Source organism: Anguilla anguilla, chromosome 5 (genome assembly GCF_013347855.1).
Source record: "Anguilla anguilla isolate fAngAng1 chromosome 5, fAngAng1.pri, whole genome shotgun sequence".
Classification (NCBI taxonomy): domain Eukaryota; kingdom Metazoa; phylum Chordata; class Actinopteri; order Anguilliformes; family Anguillidae; genus Anguilla; species Anguilla anguilla.
The window spans coordinates 37763459-37788984 of record NC_049205.1 but is presented as its reverse complement, the minus strand read 5'-3'; the positions used below and the strand labels follow the sequence as shown (position 1 = coordinate 37788984).

The following is a 25526-nucleotide window of genomic DNA, read 5'->3' as shown; positions in this document are numbered from 1 at the left end:
GATCCTTTGGAAGATGACACAACAGTTCTGCTCCATTTCTCTCTGAGCAATAATGTTGCCTCGAGAGATGACATGGAATGTGTGTAATGTATAGATGCAACAGGGTCTGAGCCTTTGGGTTGCTGCTTTGAAGCAACGCCATGCACATAACTATTCAAGGTCACGTCCCCTCTCTCCACATCTAATACTGAAGGTGAGGTTCCAAAAAGATAGATTTGACACAGACTAATCCCTGATGTGGCACAATATCATTCATGTTGCACAAGGCGAAGCTGCTTGGCCTTTTTTTTGAGCATCGTTCACGTTTTTTGCATTAAAGCCCTTTCAGTCTGTTCCCAGCTAACTTTATCGTCTTTATCGTGAGAATGCGAACCTCCTCCTACAGAGCCATTCGGAGTCAGTTTCAACCCCCCATACTGTCCGCTGCTCATCGTGAGACTGCCGGTAGCTAATGAAGTGAGAGAAAAAAAAAAAACAAGGTTCTTCGAGCAAAGCGTCGACCGACTGAGCTGTCTGTTATTCGTGACATCATTTAATGCACCAGCGCCCACGTGACAAGAACAGCAGGGACGCGGCAGCGCAGTTCACGCTCAGGGGGCCCGAAGATAAACCAGCTCCACAGGAGGGGCAGCTCCTGAAAGGAGGCGCCAGTAGGGCTGCAGGTTGACGCCGCTCGTCCTGCAGTGAAAGTGGCCTCAGGGCTGCCTCGGCTGACAGTGTGACTGCAGAGGCGGAGGGGGTAAACAATTTGCATCCCCGTGCATTTTTGTCCATTTGAGTTTACCCAGTTTACGGAACCTTCCAAATCAGGAGCCAAAAAAGACACACTTTCATAAAGCATCTTAACGTTGTTTGTGTTCTATGAGCAACGCAGTATGTCAGATGTTTTTTCATTCAATAACAGTCCACCCTAGGTGATAGTGGGGAATGACTATGTCACTTAAATTATCATAATTTTTTTGGCGTTGGCCATGTTTGTATTTATTTTGGCAGATGCATGAGACATTTCCTTAAGGATTTCACATAATTGATTGTGACAGTCTGAGACCCATGATATAACTTTAAATTGCAGGCACACCCCGTCTCGGCCCGGCCACTTCTGACCTTAGTGTTGATGCTGCGGCAAAGTGACAGATGGTGTACCGGAAGGACGCCGTCACATTTTGACCCTCAGCTTGAGGACAGCGGCCTGGCTAAAGAACAAAAACGCCTGGCAAAGCCACAATTAGGCCTGGCAAAGCCACAAAACTGTTGGCAAAGCCACAACACACCTGGTAAAGCCGCAAGATACCTGTCTCAAACATTAAAAGCCCTGGCTGAGCCGTAAAACACCAGCAAAGCCACAGAGCGCCCGGCTAAGCCACAAAATTCGTTTAGGCTGAGTCCGGCCAAAACTCTACTCCCGGTAAAAATAGCCTAATCAGGAATACGGCTCATTTTCCGTGACTTACCTCAGCATCAGAAACCTGGAGCGTAACGCAATTGTAAGTCACGGCGAAACTAAGGGTACACAAATCAGGCAGGCTGGAGGTCTCGGTAGACTCATTTTTATAAACACGCATGCACGCACACACACACACACACACACACATGCACACACAGAAGAAGGGTAGGCTACTCACACAGAGAGGAGGAAAACCAGAGATGACAGGTTTTCTGTTACCTCGCAGGCCAGAGCTCTACTAAGGAAGCTCCAGACACGGCCTTAAAAACGGGCGCGCCAACGCGACGGAGCGACGCGGAGCGGGGCGGTCGGGGACGCACCCCGGCGGCGCACCGGGGGGACGCCCGCGTGACCCGTACAGATGGCCGCCGTGTCCGCGCGTCGCACGGGAAGGGCGCGGATCGCTGAAGGTGAGGGGGGGGGGGGGGGATGGGGGCGACAACGAGAGGTGAGCAAAGTGACAACTCGCATCAGCCACCCTGAAGGGTATTGCCCTTCCTCTACCGAGCTCCTGACAAAAAGGTTAGTCATCAAAATAATACGTTGACATTTTTTTTTTCTTCTCCTCCCACCTTTTTTTTTTTTATTTTTTTTTTCTCAGCCTTGCTCTTCGAATAATTAAACTGCCTTTTTGCTCGCCGCTCGTCTTGCTGGCTGCCAGATGACCCCTGCGCTGGGGGAATTTATTCGCGTTGACAGCGTTAGCGAGCATTCGTGTCCGGGCCCAGGTGAGCGTGATTGTCCTTGCATGACCACTTAGTATCCTTTTCCATGACCGTGCTGCAGAGGTAGCCTTAAGCCCGACGTTCCAGGCCTCGACGAAGTTCCTTTCCACAATATTATTATATGCTGCTTGGCCTTGCAGTGTCACTCGGTATGCAAAAGGTTCCTCGGAAAGCGATAATTAATGGCATTTAAACGCAAAATGTATCCCGGATTCATGTTAATTAGATGGATTAGTAACAAATCCCACTAATCCAAGTTTCCTATTGCACTGAAGTTCACGGATATGAGAGTCTTTGTTCTTGTGACAGAAAATAACTTTTATAAAGGGTACTTTTGCCCTGATTAAGTGCTAACAATACAGTTCTACCAATGTGCCAACATGTTCTCCACTAAATAAAAAATAGAATATATTGAAAAAGCCCTAGATACGCAGATGGTTTGCAGTCCACTGATTAAGCCCTGAATATTACCTTCGGGTTTATCAGAACAATCACATTATAGGATCATCTCAAACTGGGTTGATTCGTAATAGCCAGGGTCAGTAATGGGAATTAGATTTATAAATAGCAGAGCCAAACCCATGTGATTTGCAACGGAGTACAGAACGGGCACCATTTTGAGTCTGTCACTGAAGTGTTTAAGTGGCATCAGTCCTAAAGCGATGCATCCATCTTTTTCAAAATAAAGGAGAAAAACTGTCACCGGGCGGTTTTCCCCTGCTTGTAAAATTCAGACCTCTGGGTATTCTCTGCTTCATAGTATGCTTTTTCTTTCATTGTTTTCTTTTCTTCATCAATTCAGATGGTCGAATTGCAGAGTCAGTCCACCTGCTCTGAAGGCCAGAGATCAGAACACCATGCTTATTTATGGCAACATGATGGTAATATCATCCCGCTCAATCCATTTACAAGGAAATCGTGAAGCACTGTGGCTCCTTTAGCATGAAAGGCTTGAGTGGCATTCCCATTATACCTTATTCTGCCTCTCATGCCTTTTAGTTGGGATTATTCATAGCACTGAGATTTACGAAAAACCATCCTGAACATGCACGGGTGCAGCATTGCGAGGAGTGACTCAAGCCACGACACAAAGGCTGCCCCCTGCCCAGAACTGAGACTCTGTGTACAGAATTAAGGGGCCCTGGTAAAAAAAAAAAAAAAAAAAAAAAAAAAAAAAAACCAAGCCCCTGCCCCCCTCCACCCCCCCAGCTCACCAACACCACCTACACAAACAAAACAAACACAGGCATAATCTCTCCCTGGAGAGCGCAGCAGCTCCAAACGCACCCGCATCACAGGCCGGTGCGTCCGGCCATTTCTGCCTCATGACGCGTTAATACGCATCTCATTAATATCCCCATTCATCAAAACGAGCTTTCCCAGCAGAGGTGCGGGGCTGATGGATACAGCCTCATCGCTACCGCGGCAGATGCCTGAAATATATGAGGGAAAGGGTTTGTAACAGGATGCCTCCTCATTAACTGCGCATAAAACAGTAAAGACAATCAGAGAGGAAGGCCCGTATATATTTTTCATTGCTTTCCTTGCGCCCAAAAAGTCGTATTTAACAATGATCCACCGCTGTGGCTGTGAGAATGTGGATGGGTGAAGGCCTTCTCCAGTAAGAGTTTTACAGGAATGGTGCAATGCTCAATATTACGTTGCATAATGTTCTGTCCTAATGAATCCCTTGCTTTATGGGGCATCATTACAAAAAAGCCTGGAGGCATGACATGTCTGTCACGGCTCTGTTTGTATGCGGCTCTCGAAGGTTAAAAGGTACCGATTCTTGGTAGGCATCCATTAGCTTGCTTGTTTCTTTTTGTTTCAACGGTTTCAGCTGATAGAGAGATTTTGCTCTCGGAAATAAATGGCTCCCTCGGGAGTCGCACTGGCAAACCCCCTCTCTCTGGGATCTGCCCGGGGTGATTCCATTCACACCTAGACTGGACAGCAAGACTAATGTGCTCCAGTCACACAGGGCATTGTCATAGGTACTGTACAGTTGACATAGACATCTCTGTAATTAACTCCTGCAATAGGACAAAACCTAACAGGGAATCCGGCCCCCTTCTCCAGCACATATTTTACAGGCCCTGTTGCAGATGCTGTACCTGTTTCGTGAGACGGGGAATGGGAGAGAATTTTCACACGCAGAGGAGAATCAGTTTGGCTAAAGGACGTCGATCACAAAATTGGGAACGAACCAGGTTTGGAATGAACAGCGAGAGCTCTCGAAGTGTATAAGGCTTAATCTGAGTTTTTTGGTTGCTTGCTTGTGTCATTTAGCCCGCGCTGTAGACCCCAGTGAGCTCTGTTTGCCTGCAGGGTAGCTTGTGAGCTTGTTTGAAGGCTCCCAGCTTGGCCAAATCCTCCCCTTAATCTACAGTAAATTGACTCTCCAATGGTGACAGGGCAACGCTGACTAGACAGTATGTGTCTGTTGGCTGTAGATGAGTAAGTTCTCACCTGGGGAAAAGCTTCTGATATGTTTATAACTGCCAACCGGTGTGGTTTGAGGACCACAAAAACTAAAGGCAATGACACACCTGAAAAAAATCAGGTGTGCACTGACGTTACGTACGCTGTACATAGCTGCAAGTCTCGAGAACATATTTTACAATTTATTTATTTTATTTATTTATTTATTTGACAGGGACAATACACATTGATCAACATCACTATTATGTGATGTAAATGTGCCAGATTTAGCTAGATCGCTACAAACGCTGATATAAACCATGCTTAATTTTGTGACTTTAAAGACAGGATCTTTGTATTATATTGATCTCCAATTAACTTGGAATTTCCCCAAAACAAATGATGGCACTCTGTACAAATATCAGCGGCAGCTAGATTGAATAAATGCCAGGCAGAAGAGGCTAAACTGCTGATTACTTCAGACTGTATGTAAAACTACATTTTCATTGAAATTGGAATTTACACTCCATATTTCTTTTGACATTAAACATGAGTTCATCCCGGAGCTTTTAAGCCACATACACATATTTTTTTGTCTTGATTTCTTGATAAAATGTGACCTACAAAAAACTATTTTTGTAACATTTTGTACATACAGGTTGAACTCTTATGCTTCCAAGCCAAGCCAGGCCACTGTTGCTAGGCAATCTGTCACCAAGCCAACCAGGCAACCCATGAAAGTTTGAAAAGGATGCCAGGTTCTGCCGTTGGTATTTGAAATAGAAGCTATCAAGCTATAAGTTACCGCAGTCACCATGACTGTAAAACACCAAACCACCGGCTATCTAGGAGACTGACACTACAATAGTTTCTTGAATGATATTATGTTCGGAAATATAATATGATCTACCCATGGAAGAATTTAACATGGTTATTAATTTCTCAGTTGACACAGTGAACAACATCAACATCAGCAACAGAAATCATGTGTTCTAGCAATTTCCCACAGCAACTGCTTTTTAACTGGTAAAGCAACACATACATAGCTGCAGTAGGAAAGTTCTTCAAATACTTTTTAAGCTCAAAATGATTAATAGGCTGTTTCATCAGATCAGGCTTAGTCCTGTTCTCCAGATGTTCAACCAGCATTTGTCTTTAAATTTGACTTGTAAGTAAATTCAAGCTTTACGCAAACTCATTTTGTTTTAGTGATTGCTGTTTTTTTTTTTTTTTTTTTCTGAACTGTGTTCCAAAGCCTTGCTTTTAATTGTTAAATACAACTTTTAATAGAATCACAGTCAGTGGCTGTACATCTCAGCACGGTACAGTGGTGGATAATACAATATCTTGAACGGGATATTTAGGCGTTGTATGCTGCTTTTACTGCTACCCATTGCAGGTACTGTAATGTTGCAGATTATGTATTGTCAAGGGTTGTTCAAGCACAGCATTGAAACCATATTTCCATTTGTGTTAGTATACAATTATGTAAATGCTATGAAAAGTGCTTTCACGTGGGTAGTGGAGGTAGGTCTGCTGCAGTCTGAATCCAAACCCCTCAATGGCCGCTCTGCAGGACAAACAATAAGACCACACGGCCCCAGCCAAGGGAAACAATTGTACTCTTTTTGCTTCTCACGTTTGCTCATGTCTCTGAGCACTACTGTAATCTGTAATCTTGAACAAGTTGTCAAACATAGTGTTCAACCAGGGACAGTTAGCTGGAGAACACGATATTGACATACCTAAGACACACATTTGAAGATGAAGTAAATGACATCATGTTGCAGTGTTGTTTGGTTTTGCTTATAACACAGATTTGACGGTTATGCTTCGTGCAACCTGGGCTGAATATAATAAACTCCGAATATCACAAAGTCAACTCCTCTGGGAATTCCATTGTCACAGGCTTTCAGGCAGTTGCTGGGAGAGCTGTCCAATGCACTAATGCACTAAATCTGACCGCCATCCAAATTCTACTGCTATTTTGGCATCGGCCCATGATTTTAACTGACCTCTTACAACAAACAGGTCTTAGAGGAGAAACGGGTGCGACACTCACTCACAAGAACAAAAAATATGTGACATTTTTAGTTCCAAAACACAATCAGATTTCAGCCATCAGATCGGATAAGCTTTCATTAATTATTTTTGAGCCAGGGTCATGCCAGGTTTCATCTTCTCTGTTGTATCAGTTTACATCTGTGGCTGCATCTCACCTCAGCTGTCTGAGCTCAGTTTTATTTATTTATTTATGTATTTATTTATTTATTTTAACTCAAGACAAGCCTTGGTATCAAGTTGCTTCTGAATGCCCAAATATAGTAAACCTGTTTTTGAAGTTGAGCGAGCAATGAATCAATAGCATTGTATCCCTGTCATTTTACTAGGGATTAATTTTAATTTGGTGCACAAATAATGGTGCAGAAATCATAATGGCTTAAAAAGGAACCACAGAATTGGTTGAATAACGGTTGAATGACCAGCACTGTGTGGTTATTTGCCTGCTGGTGCAGTTGCGCGTGCTTCCCACCCACTGTGTGTGCCTTGTGAGGCATGCATAGGTTTTTCTGCTACATGCCATGGTTTACTGGGAGGAAAAGCAACGCAATCCATTTGAGGAATCCATGAGGAATTCCACCCTGAGCTTGCTGTGAAACCTTAGCATTCTATGTACATTGTTCTTCTGTCAAAGAGGAAGAGAATATACATGGTGGACAGAGCTGGTGTCTCCCAACGTCCTTTGACAGACACCGGTTTGTGTGAGCAGCACACAATGGCTAGCCTACAATTACATCAGCCAGCAAGCCAAATAACACGTTCAAACATCTTTTTTTTTTTAGCTTGTGGAAAGCTGTGAAAACATATTCTCACAATTTGCTATGCTTGATCACACAAAAGTAAACAAGCATGATCGGGGCATGTTTGCAACATGCTGTAGCTGAAAAGTTGAGGCTTGAAGGTCATGAAAAAGACACGGCTCTATTGTCATCCACAACAAACTTGATACAACATCGGAAAAAAAAAAATTACATTACCACTTGGTGCTAGTTGGACCGTAAATACGTCGCTTTATCACTGGGCCATTCACAGCAATTCTCAAAGCCTTGCGGTATTTGTTGTGGTCTGGGGAATTGCGGGGAAATGACTAACTAGCCTGGAAAAGCAGCAGGCTTTGATTTTGGTTTAAGGCTCCCCGAGGCTTTCCCTGTGCCAGCGACAGATTTCTCTGTGCTCTCCATTGCACAGGCCACGTGTGAAGTGAGCAGTAGGTGATTGCTCCTCAGTCCGGGCAGGATCATGAAGGGCGTATCATGCGCCCAGTTGCACAGAACACTCAGGATCAAGGTCCAAATCACCGGTGTACCCCAACAGTATGTTTGCTACCTTTGAATTTCAAAATGACCAACCAGTGCAGTACGCCTGCTGTGCTCTGCTTTTGCTTTTATAACTACATGCTGTCATTGTACATGACAGGACAAAAGGTTTGGACCAAAAAAATAATAATAAAATCCTGTTCACAAAATTCTCACCCATACAAAATGAACAGAGTGGATTTTAAATGTTTACTGTGGCATGACACCATGGTCATAATACTTGTGTGAGTTAGTGTTTCATTTCTGAGTTCCGGAATACAAATTGTATGTCACGTAGTCCTGTATTATATTTATGCTCTCATGAACCAAAAGCAATTTTGCTTGTTTATGTGAATTTTATATACTTTTTAAAAGATGCATTAAATAAACCATATTAAATTTCATGTTGCGATATCATTAGAATACCAACTTGTTTTCAATAAAACAGGGCCATAGATGTAAGTACAAAACCAGAATACAAAGCATGGAGATCCTCCCCTCAGGTCTCTGTTACGGAGAAAACATGCTGATGAATTAGGTTTGAGGTTGGCTTCAGCAATATACTGTAGGCCATGCAAATTATCTATACTCTTCATTTGATTATTATTTTCCAAGTTATAAATGATTGATTATGCTTGTTTTTTGAATGGATATGGGCAGTTTCCAAGGTGCTCTGTCATGGAATTATTCCTCAGCATGTAATGGAGATGGGTGACTGCATGTTCACAGACAAGCTGGGAAGCCTACTGAACTTCCATCAAAACACAATTCCTAGCACAGGATGCGAAGAGCAATGGACAAGGATGAAAAGCCAATGGGCTGATTCTCTCTGTGTGGCCTCCATTGTAAATTAATCACTCTTAACTGTTGATGTTTTAAGCAAGCCTGAGATTGCATGATGATCAAAATCAGCAACTCCATAGGGAAAGGTAAAGTGGAGGATGTGAATGTTCCTCTTTCAGTATCGAAGGTCAAGGTATGTGCTCACACTGAAGAGAACATGTTAATGTTCCCAGAAATATTCTATATGAAAAATAATTTTCCATCTCCACGTCATTTTCCATTTAGAATCTGTACTGCAATGCATTCTACATAACGTTCCAATCTTGATAGCTGCAAGTGTCCTTTCTAGCCTTTCTTTCTACGTCAAAAAGTACTGACGTAAATATATCAAAATGAACTGTTGGCAATGGCTTAAGTGGGTTAATGCTGTTAGAAGAACAAAAACTGATACACAATTGGCAAAGTGTTGTTCCTTTTTTGTCATTGATAATAAGTAGTCGTTTCAGCAACTTTGCAAGAAATGTTTCAATTTTGGCTGGCGGTTTTACAATCAGTTTGGTAACTGCTATCCAGTGTTACTTGATAATGTGAAATGAATGTAAAAAAGCAAAGCTGTGGCACAGTAATTACAGTTACAGTGTCTGGCAGTGGAAACTAATTATTCAACAGTGATCACAGAGAACCGGTTTACACGCTTACTATTCCAGCCAATATTTAAAAAAGTAGTGGGTTTAACACTTATTTGTTCCCATATTCTTGATGACACGTGGATGAGGTAAATAGGATGCGTTTTTTTTAAAACTAGGAATATGTTGCAATTATTCATTTACTGGCATTGTATTTATGTAAGTATTACCGGCATAGTTACGCAACTTTCAGTTTCTCCCATTCCTACTCCTCTCGGGAAAGCTTCGGATAAAGCGGCGAAGCCACAGGTGCGCGCGAACGAGCCAAATAGCAGACAGGTCCCGTTTGTTTCAGCTGTCACTCGCTGCCATGTTCGCCGGTTCGCGCGGCTCGTTGTCGCGAGGGGCAGCTCGTGGACCTGACAATCTCCGGGAGGACCCCGGCTAAGGTTACAGCGCGTGCAGAACGGAGCAGAGCGTCTCTGTGGACGGCGATGTCACGTGTGCGGCACCGCTTAATTCCCTGCTCTCCCCGGTCGCCACCGGAGACCCTCTATTATCACCAGCGTCCAATAATCATCTCCTTCCTGAAAGCGTATACGTATCCGAAATGCTGTAAATCGACCGAGTACGAATCACAGTATCGCCGGATTCATTTACGCGCGTTACAGTTATTGAACGTATATGGGAGATTTATCGTGATCGATTTGGTTTTTATCTCTTACCTGTTTTGCGTATGGCGCTTGTGCTACTGTATGAACACCCATTAAAGTTGTACGGTACATTACTGTAATGCCATTTGCGTTCCACTTCACTGCACACTCGTGATGGGATTCCTAATTAAAACACATTGCTAGGCCTACATTATTAACACTACCAGCACCACTACTGTAGTAATAATAATAATACTAATAATAATAATAATAATAATAATAATAATAATAAATCATTATTATATAAAGTATTGTTATTATTGCTACTACACAATACAGTGTGTTACTCTTTCTGCCAGCATCCCATAATCATCAGTCACAGCTGTGCCCAACACTGCTGTTCTGCATGGCCAGCTTATCACAGCACAGGAGCAGCCTCGCCTCCGTGCCTCGTGCGGGTAAATAAAGAGAGAGAGAGAGAGCAGGCTAGCGAGGGGGGTGGGAGGCGATCAGGGTGGGGATACGCGGGTATGGACTGAACCACGGCCACACCGTAACCGCCCCCCCTCCCCCCGCCCCAGTCACCTGCCCTGCCCGCCCCGCCTTCCCCGTTCTTCTCTTCCACGGCCGGTCTCCGGGTCGCCTGTCAGGGAGCCCGTGTTTAACGCGGCCCCCTGACAGCCCCCGTCGCCCTGATCAGATGGATGGCCGGAGCTAATAACAGGCTGGCGTCCGGTTCCCGCGGAGGGGGATAAGAGGCGTCGGAGAAGGGAAGGGAGGGGAGGGGAGGGGGGGGGTGATGCAGGGCGGAGGCAGAAGCTCTCAGTGCTCAGACAGTGAGAGGATAACCTCTGGAGGAAAGGGTTTAATTAGAGCTGCTCTTTGTGAAAGGCTTTGAGAGAGGAGCACTGCAGGAGGGAAGGCATCCAGCTGTGAGTCTGATGGTCAAGACTGATGCTTTGTCCTTACGCACACACACACACACACACACACTCGGCTGAACATTCACACGCAGGCACACACACACACACGCACGCTGACTCAACTTGGCAGTCATACAGCTGCCCCCCACACGCTCACACACACAAATATATACGACACACATGCACTTAAGCTGACGTTTATATAGGGGCACGCACATGCACACACTAGATTCACACTAGTACACACATGCACTTCTTCACTCAACCACACAAGCACACAAATGCGCACTTGTATGCTGAAGCAAGCAGTCATGCAACACACATACACACACTCATAAACCCTCACACACAGGGGGACACCAATACACATTCATACACATACACATGATAACACACATGCATACTCTGGAACTAACACTCAAATGCATGTTCATACTCACAACTAGTAAATATATAAACATGCTACATTTGCAACACACGCACACGCGCGCACACACACGCGCACACAAACAAACACTGGAATCGTCCCATCTTGTTACCATGGCAGTCCTCAATAAGCAACACACCAAAAATCCAACTGTTAACAAACTAGTTACATAACCTGAGTGGTAACGGGTCCTGTTTTACCTCAGTGAACCTCCGTGTTTTAGACCGGATTGGTTCTCTCTCTCTCTCTCTCTCTATCGCTAGCACCATGGGATCATTTCTTCCGGAACTGTTCTATTTTTGTGTCATAAATCCGCAACATGCGCACCTTTGAACAACACTCCGTGCCTCACCGTTGCCCTACAGCCTGAATATCGTGCAGTCTTCCAAAGTAAACACGGACGCGCAAAGCTCATAAGCGTAAATACAAACGACCCACTTTCCGAGCGTGAAGCGGGGGGGTGGGGGGTGGGGGGTGGGGGGGGGGGGCTGGGACTAAGACCCATCCTCGTGGCTTATCCGACGGGACCGCTGCATCCCGAAACGCTTCCGACCCAAACTTTCAGCACCGCCTGTCCCCCGAAAACCGCCCCCCCCCCCCCCCCCCCCCCCCCCCCCCCCCCGTCGCTAACTCAATGGCAGAGTAGAAAAGACTGGCAGCCCTCCCTCGTGTCCTGAGACTCACCTCCCGGAGCTCCTTGGCCACATCCTTGAGCTCCTTGAGGATGCCTTCCAGCTGGTCGATCACCATCTTCATGTGGCTGCGGATTCGCTCTCTCTGGCTGGGAGGTGTTTCAGAGGTGTCCCGGGCTGGCGCTCTGCTGAGGGACATCCTTCACAGGGCGGCGTGGGGCCGGGGGGCGGCGCGCTGTGGTCGGGGGGGAGCCGATTCGGGGTCCATGTCTCTGGCCACGAGGAGCCGCGGCGGCGGCGGCGGCGGTACTGATCCAAACGGGAGCCCCGGAGTCGGAGGGAGATCTCAACATCTTAAAAGCACCTGGGCAGTGGACGCCGCTCCTGTCGTCTAGCTGTCCGCGCGTCGCGTCCACGGGCCCATGTCCCTCGGTCGGCGGGGAAACGCGGCGGGAGAGGGAGAGCGAGAGGGAGAGGGAGCGGGGCGCCGGGGGAACGCCGCAAAGCCGGTGGGGAAGACAGCGGGAGACCTAGTCGGCGAGAATCCTTACATAATGAGAGACGGAGCCTACTCATCGCTGTTTGAGAGCATGTGTGTGTGTGTGCGTGAGTGTGTGTGTGTGTCTGTGTCTGTGTGTGTCTGTTTCTGTATGTACAAATGTGTGCCTGTATATGTGTACTGTCTATGCCTTTACATGCGCGTGTGTCTCTGCCTCTATAGAGACTGTACAGAGCGGTGTGTATCACTGTAGTCTGTATGATGGAGTTTCCTCCTTCGCTCTTCACTTTCCCCTGTCAGTCATTCCTAAACGGTTCTCCAGTGCTGTGCCTCGGTCGTTCCCCTGTCGCGGGTCACCCGGGGAAAGCGTGAGCAACCGCGGCTGTCGACCCGAACAAGGGATTCATTCTGACCTCCCCTGTAGCGCTGCGGTATCCAGCGCTAATGGAAAAATAGAACTCCCAGCGCTAGCTCAATTTCTTTAAAATAGTTTTGTCCTAAATCATTGTTAGCCAGTAGGGATGAGATTCTTATTCTTTCTAAATTTATCTCCCCGGTGTGAATTTGTCTCGTGGGCTAATGAGGGGAAGAAAAATGAAAAAAGAAAAAAAGAAAAGGAAAAAAAAACATTGGACAGTGTTCAATGCAATGATGTTATCCCTGCTTATTCCAATGGCCCTGGGCTGGAGTTGTCTTTACTCCCACGTCAAAAAATTCACTGGCTGCACGTGGCCCTCTCTTCTGGGACCTCTGTGACACGTCCCTTTTATTTTTTGTTTGTTATTTTGTCCAGGAGGAAGGAAGGAAGGAAGCCTGGAATCGACAGTCCCCGCTTTAGCATTTTTTTTGATTCTTGGGTTGCAGAAAAGGAAGAAACTGGTATAAAAAAAAGAGATACAGCAACTCGTCAAAAAATGTTTCCCGTTCAGAAGAGGGGCCAGGTAGGGCAGGGGACGTGGGGGGTAAGGTCCAGGCAGCGGGGGCGCTCGGCTCTCCCTCCGACGTCTGTCATGCCCCTATTCATGGCCGTCCAGCACCCCAATCCACTCCCCGACACGCGTCCATAGGGGAACCACCAAAAAACCAGGAAGCTGGGAGCAAACCAAAAACAAAAACAAAAAAACGACCAATTAATATAACTCCTTCAGCTGTTGCTAAGGGAATCCTTAGTCACACAGGGTCTGCAGATTAATGTATCATTCAGTTATATTTTTCTTGTCGACTGCCCTCTTCAAACCCCCCCCCCCTTCCTCAGCAAGAAGTTGTGGGCTTTCACCGAGGGAAAAGACCACCGCAGTCTGGCGGGAGGAGGTAAGCCTGCAAGCGTTTCCCCGGAGAGAGACCGAGCGGCTCGCGCAAAATCCACAGCGCCGTTGCCAGAGAAACGCTCAGAGAATCCTGCATGACACCTGGAGGGACCGGAAAAGCACGCACTTCTGCCCTCCTCTTTCTGGGGTGCGCAGCTCTGCAAATAGAGTGCGAGGAAGACAGAGCGAGAGAGAGAAAGCGAGAGAGGGAGAGAGAGAGAGAGAGAGAGAGACATTAAACAGCAGTGCTACAACTTGTCGATTTAGCTCCATTGAAAATGTGTTCTTGATCCAATCCCCCCCACCCCCACCCCACCACCCGCCCCGCTGTCCAGAGCACTGCTCCCCCCCCCCCACGCCCCCCCCCCCACCCCGGCTGTACACACCTCTCTCTTTATAGCTCCGTGTCCAGGGCTTGCCTTCCACGCCGGTCTGCTCTACGCCGCCGAGCGCTCTCTCCAGACTGCAAGGACAGCTGCAGCCAAGCCATGCACATCCCTCTACTTCTGTTGCAGTCTCAATCTCTGTATCCTTCAAGCGCACACACACACACACACACACAAGCGCGCGCGCACACACACACGCTCCTGCTCCCTCCCCCTCACGCTCTCTTTTGCTCTCTCTCACCTCTCTCTCTCTCTTGCTCTCTCTTTCTCTCCCACCTCTCCCTTTCTCTCGCTGTCTCTCTCTCCCTCCTCACCCCGTCTCTCTCTGTCTCTCTCTCTCTTCCTCCTCACCCTTTCTTGCTCTCTCTCTCCCTCCTCACCCTCTCTCTCTCTCTCTCTCTGTCTCTCACTCTCTCTGTCTTACTGTCTGCCTGAGTCCGAGATAGAGGGGGCTCATTCACTGCTGCAGCTCAGTGGATGAGGAGCAGGGAGAGGGAGGCGTGGAGTCGTGGCTGTGGAGGCAGGGAGAGGTAGGAAGGGATGACAGGAGAGAGCACTGAAAGCGGCAAAAGAAAGAGGAGGGAATTAGAAAAAGACTGTGGCTGGATCTTCCTTCTGCTCCCTCTCTCTCTCTCTCTACCTCTCTCTACCTCTCTCTCTCTCTCTCTCTCTCTCGTCATCAGCACTGCTGTTCTGTGAAAGCGGCTCAGCATTATAACAGGAGGGCCGTGGAGAAGCAGTGGCCTGGCCCTCCCGTTTCTGACCGCCCCACCCCCAGCCTCTCCCTCACTCCCTCCCTCTCAAGTTCAAATTTAAATATGCTTTATTTCCACGTCAACAGACCTTTGTGCCGCTAAAGCAGCGCGCCGTGAAATACAGTCAAGCGCTAACCGTAAATGAGTAAGCGGGTGACGACATCAACGATGGCAAAAACAAAACAAAATCGCAAGCCCTCCATCGCTTTCTTTCTCCCTCTCTGTCTCCTGCCTGTGACCCACTGTGTCCCCACAGACTCCCGCTAAGGGGGGAGGTCACCGCTGGAGTCAAGGGGGGCTCCGGCGCTGCGCGATCGCGGCTCAGCTGTTCTGAGGGGGGAGGGGGGAGGGGGGAGGGGCCCGGTCGTTTAAAGGCACAATGACCCCCGCGGTGTCGCTATCTCCGCTCCTCTCCAGCGCCTCCTCCTCCAGACACGTGCCCGTCCCACGCACACAATCAGATGGGAAAACAGGTGCTTGACACAAATCCTGGGATTTTCTTTGTCGCTACAGGATCATTACAGTTTGCGCTGGGCTTAAAGTCCGCAGCTATGACAGGTACACAGGGATGACGCGTGTGTCTGTGCGCGTGTGGGTGTGTATATGCGTGCTGTGCATTCACTTAAGCGTGTGGCCATGCAGGACACACATATTACAATGGAACTCCTTTCAAATAATCTTACCTGAATGACATATTAAATTATTTATAAGATCACAATATATTTAGGTGGGGGAAATTCTGACACATTGCATGACGGTTGACTAATAGCATCGGCTGCGGTATGTGAACATCTTATGGATTTTTTTATATTTTTCAATCATTTTAGAAGGAATTATGTCACAGAAATGGACGTAGAGCCTACATTTAGACTGCAGTGCTTTGAGAACCACTGCAGAAAATTCATAGTTTTCATTGATCAAAACATCTTTTGTAGATTATTCTTTGGAAAAGAAAATTATTGGGTGGTTTTCTGTTCAGTTTAAGAGTATGCTTATCTTTCGGTTTTGAGTGTGCTCACGCCTCAGTTCACAGTGTGGTTATGCTATGGTTCGGTGCATGGCTATACTTTGGGTCAGAGTACAGTTCTGCTTCGGTTCAGAGCATGGTCATGCCTTGGTGCAGAGCGTGGTTATTGAGAGGGGAATTATCCGTGACTTATCACAGTCCTGAGGTGAGTTCGACAGGCAAAGGAGAGGAAGTGCTGAAGCCTAATACTCACAGGCTTTCGGAGAACTTGTATTGGCTCTGGACTTCAATTCCCATCAGCACACAAAAGAAATGTGTTACCGGCTACATTTTCCTCAGGATGCTGTCTCTAGTTCGATCATGTACGAAACAGAAATGTGCTCTCTGGCTTTGATACAGATTCATGAACAAGGAGACAATTAAACCAGTAATGAAGAGAGGAATGAGTGTGTGTGCGTTTTTTGTGAATGTGCATGGATGTACATATGCGTGCAAGTGAGTGTGTGGGTGTACAAGTGATCTGCTTATGTCCATTCAGACTGCGCAGAGGCGAAGGAAGTGGCAGCTTGAGTCACAGCTTATGTACTACATTTGTTTGGGAAGGAGGATCTTTACCCCGAAAGGTTTCCGTGCAGGAGATGTGTGTTATGTACAGGGAAAGTGTGGTAACTTTTCAAAGCATCATGGAAGTGATGCTTTGGATCTTGGGCAGTTCCTTTTGCCCTCCACACTTTGCTCTTGCCATCACTCTGATACACGTGAATACTGGTCTCATCTGTCCATTTTCCAGAAGACCTTTTTCCAGAACTCTGCAGACTCTTTAGGTACTTCATAGGGAACTGTAACTTGCCCATCCTGTTTTTGCAGCTAACTAGCGCTTTGCATCTTGCAGTGTTTCCTCTGTAGTTCTGTCCATAAAGTCTAGTGTGGACACCAGTAACTGATACATCCATGCCCACATCCTGAAGAGTTTTTTAATGATCTGCTGGATTTTATTTTTTTTTTCATTTTGGTGATACTTCCTCAGTCATCAACTGTAGAGGTCTTCCTTGGCCTACTAGACGGTTTGCAATTACTGAGCTCACCAGTGCTCTATTTCTTTTTATTGATGTTCTGAACAGTTGATTTTGGTAAGCCTAAGGTTTGGCCTATGTCTGACTATTTCATGTTCTTTTTTCTCAGTCTCATAATGGCTTCTTTGACTTTCATTGGCACAACTCAGGTCCACATTTTGACAAATGCCAATAACAGACTCCAAAGGCAATTAAAATCAAGATTAGATACTGAAAGCTGTCTTATAACTGCACTAAGGAAGCACTTGAAGACACCTGACTAATTAGAAACAACGTAAAGTCATACACGGCGAAACCAAAATGTATAAAAATATGTTTTAATAACAGTTGAAGATCTGCATTTTAACCATATGTGATGGATTGCAAATCTAATATTGTGGAGTACAGAGCCAAATCAAAAAAATATATATCTTTATCCCAAACGTTATGGAGCTCACTGTATAAGTATAAGAAAAATAGCCCTGGGCTAACCTTCCTTTAACTGCTAAGAACAGATTCAAGATGGTTATAGGTCTAAAGGAAAAAGCAGTTTTCTTCCATTGTTTTTTGCCCACTGGCTTGAAAACTTGATTTGTTAAAACTGGTATCACCAGTGGCAAGGGCCACAGTGGAAGTGTTTTAATGCATTTGTCCCCAATAAGAAATCAGCTCGCCAGATGACCTGCTGTAAGTGACCATGTGTGCACTGAACATAATCTCATCCTTGAGATGCCTTCATTGAAAAGCAATTGCATTATTATATTTTCCCCCTGTAATATATATTTTTAATAGTAAGGTCATCCAGCCCGGCGGTTTTTACTAGGGAGCTGGCATGAGTTCAAAGAAATATTGGTCCCACTTCAGATTTCTACCTAGGATTTATTGTGCCAGGCCATTTATGGAGAAAGTTTATAGAACACAGTAATTTTTTTTTTCTCTGAGCACTCACATCCACTTGCAAGTAAACCTCAGGAGGAAATTGTCTTGTTAATGTGGAAGCATAACATTGTCTTGGAAGTTTATTTCAGTCGTTGTTTCTCTGGCAGTCAGCAGTTGAACGGTAGCCATGTGATACTATGAGCATCACGGGTCTTTTTATGACTGTAAAAAATTTTTGTTTGCAGTGGCAGCCGCCATATCCACAACAGCTCAACTGTGGGTATGTTTCCGATTTATTTTCTAATAAACCTGAGTGAGATGAACACAAAAGGATCAATGGAGAGACATTATTGATTCCTCAAACACAGCTATGACCTGTGTCAAAATGGCTGCTCACAAAGAATATTTGGTGTTTGACTTTGTAGCTTATTTACATACATTTCTGAAAGAGAAATGCATGGATTATATAAATGTAAAAGAAAAAAGAAAATAAAGATTCAAACACTTGTTAAGCAAGGGTGATGGATTAATCCCTTAATGTAATTCATTTCATTTGTTATTTGCTAAACGTGAGATATTCTCCTGGTCAACTGGGCAGCATTCTATGAGTGTCCACAGTGGGGCACTGTGGGGCAGCCATGTTGATGCTGGCCTCACATTCCATTGTCACACCTGCACAGGACTGGACAGAACAATCACATAAAATTGGGAAAATAAAACAAAGATACTAAAGTGTAAAAATCTAAACCCTTACACACTGTTCCAACAAAGTTATACTAAATTAAATAACTACCAATGCTGTATGAGATAAGACACAACATTGTACACTATGATGAAGTCGAATACCAGGTTGGATTATAGCAAGTGTGCTTATAGTGTGTACAAAATACCCAGCACCCTTGGGAGTCTTCATTGTCTAAATTAATCTACATCAGCCTCATTAAGATAATTAATTACTTTCAAGATTCAACCTGCAGCAGAAGCAGGTTGTAAGAAATGTATTTTTATACAAAGGCCCCGGTCTACCCTTAAAAAACAAACTAAAAAAATAAAAGACTGAAATCTGGTACAAGGGCGAGTCGTGACATACCATATTTATAAAATGTATGTATTTTTTTAAATGAAACTTTTAATAACGAGTGTGGTGCATAGGAGGCATTGCATCTGTAGCTTGTCAAGGTTTCAGGCTTGGTACATTTCACAGCTATCACCTGAGAATCAGCCCATATTTACTATTGAGGCTGTTGAGGCTGAAAAATCTCTATACAAAGTGCTTAGACAAGATAAGATACACATTTATTGAACCCTGTGGGGTAATTTGTACTCTGCATTTATCCCATTCTAGTCACTTAGGAGCAGCGGACAGCCACAGTGCAGAACCCGGGACCAACTCCAGTTCTGAGGTCAGTGCCTTTGTCAAGGGCAATGGCAGTGGTATACCTAACCTGATATGCAGGTTAGGTGTACTACTAACTGGCATATGTCTTTCGATGTGGGAGGAAACCGACGTACCCGGAGGAAACCAAGGCAAACACGGGGAGAACATGCAAATTTCACGCAGAGAGGAGGCAAACCTCCTTGCGTGGCAACAGCGCTAACCATTACGCATACCGTGTTGCGCTTGTTATTTTCCTGCCAGTGAGCATCAACCTCACAGACCTCAGGGACGATGTTCTTTTAGAGAAAGGAGATGAGAACTAGGTGTATTTTTGATGTCCTTGTGGAACGAAACACAACATGTATCTATGGCCTCTCCTTCATTACATCCAGGTTGCTCTCTATGTATGAGCACACCATATTCACAAAGCTGTGTTTCCACCAACCTCTTCTGATTCAACCCATTGTGAGTGTGTGTGTGTGTCTGTGTGAGTGTGTGTGTGTGTCTGTGTGTGTGTGCATGTGTGTGTGTATGTGGGAGACAGTCTCCTCTCTCTCTCTGTGATGTAGATGAAGGATGAGCGCAGTACTGCGCACAGGAACAGGATGTGATGGATCGCAGCTGACTCCCCATCAGGGGTTATCTCCCTCTGGGCCTGGCGCCTTTATTTTAAGGCCAGTTAAAAATGGAACCACTGCGTTGCTTTTTTATCCCTTTTTTGGTTCACAAATAGAGGTCACTATACTCACAGGGGAAATGATAAATATATAAAATGTGATGTCTTCCTCTTTTGTTCTTTTCTTCAGCTGCAAGAAGATGTAGGATCAGTGAAGGAAAAAATAACCCCAGGTACTCACTGTCCAGAATGACACACAATCTAGATTAAATCCACATGTGATTAAACCCCTATAGCATGACTTGCCCCAAATTGGTGAGGTTACAGTACATATTCCCAAAAGCATGGCTATTGTGCAAATGGTGGGCCAGCCCCCTTAGGCACCTATGGTGATGTGAGAGATAATTGTTTTTGCCGTTGACAGCAGACTCACTGATTGGTTACTTGAGAACCACCATAAACATAGCAGTCAACCCTTGCTTACCAACTAGCTAGGTAGCTGAAAAAGTTAAAATCAAACATCTTTGGCAACACTAGCCAAATATTCCATGAGCCCATCCCTTCAAGAATGCAATCACAATATCAATTCCACAAATAAACACAAGACTGTTAGCACACAAACAGAGCCAAGCACAAGTTCCTCAATCATCTGTCTTGAACTGTAAGCTAAATAACAACAGTTAACAGCTAACCTTAGCAGTTTTGAACACAGGAAAACAACAAAAGAATAGACTTCAAAAACTTCTGAGTAATTTCAAACCTGGCTGAAGGGCTTGAGTGTGTGGTTGCCGCTCAACTTCACGACTGCCTTACCTCCAATAATCTTTTTGAATCCTTTCAGTCCGGTTTCCGTCCCAACCACAGCACAGCGACAGCCTGATCGCCCAAGATCTCTTCCGTGCAGCTGACCCTGGCCTGATAAACATCTTAATTTTACTTGACCTGTGTGCTGCCTTTGACACATTCTCCCATCACATTCGTCTGCAAAGATTAGCTAGCCTCTGTGTCACTGGCACTTTTTTGGTTTACATCCTATCTGTCTGACAGGCAACAATACATTTCCCTCTCAAATCAGTCAAATGTCAAATCTGTTTCTGCTCCTGTCACTAGAGGTGTCCCCCAAGGTTCGGTGCTGGGCCATTTACTCTTCATCACTCATTTTCTTCCCTTTGGTCAGATTATGCAATCTCACGGCAGTGGATTTCACTGTTACCCCAATGATAGTCAACTATACATTAGCTCCAAACCCTCCTCTCCTGTTCTCGCACTCTATCTCTCACTAAATGTTTAAATAACATTGAAAACCTGCATGACCCAAAACGTTCTTCACCTCAACAGTACCAAGAACTGAATCAAGGTTGTTGTCTACAAATCTGTCTTATCTAAAACTTCTCATTTCAACATCTCCATCAACAATTTCCCTCTCCCTGTCTCTGCTCAAGCCAGGAGACTTGGTGTCATTCTGGACTCTACACTTTCCTTTCAACCACACATAATGAACATCACCAAAACCTTTATCCACCTCTGAAACGTCTCCTAACTCAGACCCTCTCTCACTTATTACAACACAGAAACTCTAATCCATACACTTGTAACATCCCGACTGGATTTTTACAATTTACTTCTCATAGGTAACACAAACAAAGCTTTCAATAAATTAAAACAAATTCAAAACTCTGCTGCTAGTCTCTTGACCCATACAAAACCACATGACCCCATCATCGCTGCACATGCTCCACTGGCTCCCAGTTAAATTCTGAATTCAATTCAAAATCCTCCTCCTAACATACAAAGCCCTCTATAACCCAGCTCCCACCTATCTCTCTGACCTTCTGCAACTCACTACTATTCACCCTCTCGCTCATTTCGCTCCTCCTCTTCTGGCCTACTCCCCAACCCCTCTTGCCTGTCCTCACTTAGTGATCGGGCATTTAGCTGTGCAGCTCCAAAATTCTCTCACATTCCCACCTCAGACTCTCTTCATTCAAAAAACAGCTCAAGACCCACTTATTCAGGCAAGTGTACGGGTAAGGCATTTAAATATATACACACAGGCACACATGAATACATTTACTTTCTTGTTTTTTAATCCAAAGTAAATTTTATCGTTTTGTCTTTTCCCTTAATGATATTCTGTAGAACCTAACATCTTTGTTTGTTTATCCTCTGTACTGTGTCTTATGCTGATTTCCCTGTGAAGTGAATTTCAGTGACCTGAAAGACGCTTTTTAAATACAATGTCTTATTATTATTATTATTATATATTTGTACTGAATATACATCAAAAACAATGGGCTAGCTAGCCGCAAATGCTATGGAATTTTTTTTTTTTTTTAAATGTGTGCACTTGCATGCAAGCTGCTTTCTCAGTTTACTTCAGCTGATGATTTTGTCCTTATGTTTATGTTCAGTTGTGATAGAAGTACGTGTTGACAGACACAGGTAGCTACAATTGAGCGCCTTCAAAGATGCACTTCCTGTTGGGGACTTGTGCATGTCCAACTGAATTTAAAGTAATTGCACTTCTATCAATTTGAAAATATTTAACGTGGAACATAAGTAAAGTACATATCTCATTGAACATTGTCTCAAATATCGCAATATTTGAATTTGCCCCCCACCCCCCACCACCCCATCACCCTCTCACTGGAGCTTTTGCCAGCCCTACTTATACTCTGTAACTAATCCACTGGTAAATTAACCAACGAAAGGGGAAAAGTGCTGTGTGTGTGAATATAATAGCCAAAGGCAAAGCACTTGCATATGCACACAGAAAAAGCGACTCACCGATTTTCATTGTCGTCTCAACTGAATTGATTGTACTTCGGCCATAGTGACCAAAGCGAAGAGCAATGGTAAAGGGATTGCATTCTGTTTCTGGGCCCTGCAGACTCTGATGAAGCAGAAATTCTGCAGGATGAGCCGTACTGTGGCTGCTCAGTTCTATCAATGGGTGCATAAATGAGAAGTGAGATTATGACATTTGACATACATTTTGATTTATTGAAATACCCATGCCAACCTTGTTCATGCACCTTTGTATTATGTGGCATATGTTAATGTTTCCCTGTCATACATTGCTTTCACATTTCTCTTTTCTTGTTGCGTCATGCCTTGCAGTCACAGTATCTCTATATTATGCATAAAAATCCATTCATGGTTTTATGGCTGTTTACCAAATCATATGTCTGCTATCTCTTCCTTCAATTTAACCGTCTTTTCTTTGCCTTTTTTGCTCCCTGTTGACATTGTTTTCTTTTCTCTTTCTCCTTCCCTTACCCTGTCTCTTTCTCACCTTCCAGGATTCTAAGAAACCCGTCCCCCCCTTAACCCTCGCCCTTTCTTCGGTTGCTGAAGTGCCTTTGGACCAGCCTTTGCCAAGAGCTGTAAACAAGCGTAATAGAATTGCACAGGCGCAAGCCGAGACAGCCGACTGTGCATCCCTGATCAACCTGGCCCTCCCCGCCCGTGCGCTAACAAGCCCGGGTGCTTCATTGTGCATTCAGAGAGAGTCCTGCCAATGTAGGTCATCTCCACCCCAGCCAGCCACTTCTTCGCCTCTCTTTCTCTTTCTCTCCTTTCACTCGCCTTCCCCAGAACTTATTTTATTCCGGCCGCACATGTCTGCTCTGGTGGCGAGACTCACACTGCACACATTGCACACCTGGCTGTCCCCAGTGCATCATGCATTGCTAGTTTGCTCATGTCCCACTGCGTGTCATCGCGCTGCATGCGTAGGCAATGAAATCTGATACAGCCTCTGTCCGATGGCAGAGTGGCTGTTTTGGTGGAACAGATCCTCAAACACAAACAGATTCCTGGCTCTCAAGGTGACTGTATGAAAGTGGCCATTTATCTGAGGTAACATTTTCACAGCTCTATAAGGGAATGTGGCAAAGTTTGTATCATGATGTCTTCTTCATTCCCACTTTTTCATATCACAGAATCCCGTGGAATGACCCCCACCGACCTCCCCATTCCACCTGCTTAATAAAAAAAACCACCAAGCTAAATTTTTTACCATCTGTACCGCCAGCCACCTGTACCGCCAGGAGCATCTTTAGATGCATCAGTAAACATCTCCCATCTTCGGCTATCTAACCTTGTGGCAAACTGGTTCCCTGGTTTCCAGCACACCACGTACAGCACGTGCTCATTTAATCCCAGCACACTTCATCTCAGCTATCAGCAGAAAGACATTCTCAGCTCACACTGATGAGTCATTTGTTTGTGAAAGCAGACCTGACAAGTAGGAAGACTAAGAAAAGAAAAAAAAAGAAAAGAAAAAAAGGGTGCTTCTGGAATTCTGTCATTTAACACAGCAGAGCTGCTCATGTTACTGAAGGTCACAGAGGGTCAATCACATCTCAGAACCTGAAACCAGTGCGATGTGAATGGAAAATTGTTCCCTCTATGACTTATATAAACCATGTCAGAGTTGATTTAGTGCTGATATTTTTCAAGATTTCATGTCACCTGTGTTTCTGCAGCAGCCAGAATAGGCTTCCTTCTCATTGGTATATCAATGGAAACTGGGAGCCAGTTAGATGCATTTCAGCAGCCGCAGCTTGTTTCTTGGGAGTCTGCATGACATATTCGACTGACATCCCGCCTTGATGAACCTGCACAATTTACTGCACAAAGCATTTGTCTTGTTCACAGAATAGTGCTATGGAAAAAAAAAAATCATATTTCTGTTCTTGGATGACACGGGTCCATGTGAGACTATTGTTCAATCCCCCTTTTCACTGCAACATTTGAACTAAAATGGCTGGAGTGTTTTTTTTTTTGTTTTTTTTTGCGGCAACACATTCTTCAAGTACACCGGACGTGCTTCTCAGGTACCGGCTAATGATTTCATTTAATTCCCTCAAGAAGAGCCATTACTTTATTCAGATATTCATGGGATTTGAAGTGTAAAGTATGTGCTGGAAGTGAAGGTTAGGGCTACAGGGAGGAGGAAAAAAGTCTAATTAATCCACAGAGGAAAAAAAAAATGTTCAAAGTTTATTATTTATTTATTTATATATTTATTTTTATTTTTTTAACACAGCCCCCAAATTATTGAAGCTGCTGGCGCTGATTTTGGTCGCCTCCTGGTGTCCATGGCAGCTGTCATCTCAGCAGAAAACACTCGCAGCCAGGACCAAAGTGGGAGCTGCCCAGGACCGCAAGGAGTGGTCTGGAGGCCCCCTCCCGACGCAGCACTGTGCAGGGCTACACAAAGCAGTCTGTCTGCACAGCGGGTGGGAGGGGGGTGGCGGAGGCGGAGGGGGGCGAGGACATGTCCACCAATCACCCAGACGGAACGCTTCCCTCCCTGCCTCTGTCATCGACTCATCAGGGCCTCTCAATGTCTGTCATCCTCGCCATCGCCCACCATCCGTTTCCACGGGACCAGCCAGCCATGTCTGGCACTGAGAGGAATACAAGGGGTGGGGGGGGTGGGGGGGTGGGATGGGGAAGGGGGGTGGTGAGTCATTTTTAAGACAAACTACATTATGCCAGGGAGCCATTACCCTTGAAAGTGAGAATTCCATTTTGGGTCCAAGGCAGTTAAACTGTTTCCTGTCCAGTCTGTCAGAGCCACACAGAAGGCCTGTTACACCCAAACCGCCGGTGAGCTACTGAAACAGTAGGGAGTTTTCCCACAAACATGACTCCCTCAGGGAGGAATTAACAAAAAAACAAATCAAT

At 45.2% G+C, this 25526-nt stretch overlaps 1 protein-coding gene and 1 long non-coding RNA gene across 2 annotated transcripts in view; one reads left to right on the top strand and one right to left on the bottom strand.

Moving 5' to 3' along the window:
• LOC118227017 (inhibitory synaptic factor 1-like) overlaps positions 1-14455 on the bottom strand; it is a 57460-nt gene extending 43005 nt beyond the window's left edge. The window contains exons 1-2 of the mRNA XM_035417068.1: positions 14183-14455; positions 12043-13954 (exon numbers count right to left, since the gene is read on the bottom strand). Coding sequence (XP_035272959.1) covers positions 12043-12189 — 147 coding nt within the window. The 5' untranslated portion in view covers positions 12190-13954; positions 14183-14455. The remainder of the gene's footprint in view (positions 1-12042; positions 13955-14182) is intronic.
• Positions 14456-21754: 7299 nt separating this feature from the next.
• On the top strand, positions 21755-25248 carry LOC118228263. The gene is made up of 3 exons (XR_004765436.1): positions 21755-21856; positions 23132-23351; positions 24883-25248. It is a non-coding gene; the product is annotated as an uncharacterized LOC118228263 (long non-coding RNA).
• Positions 25249-25526: the final 278 nt, after the last annotated feature.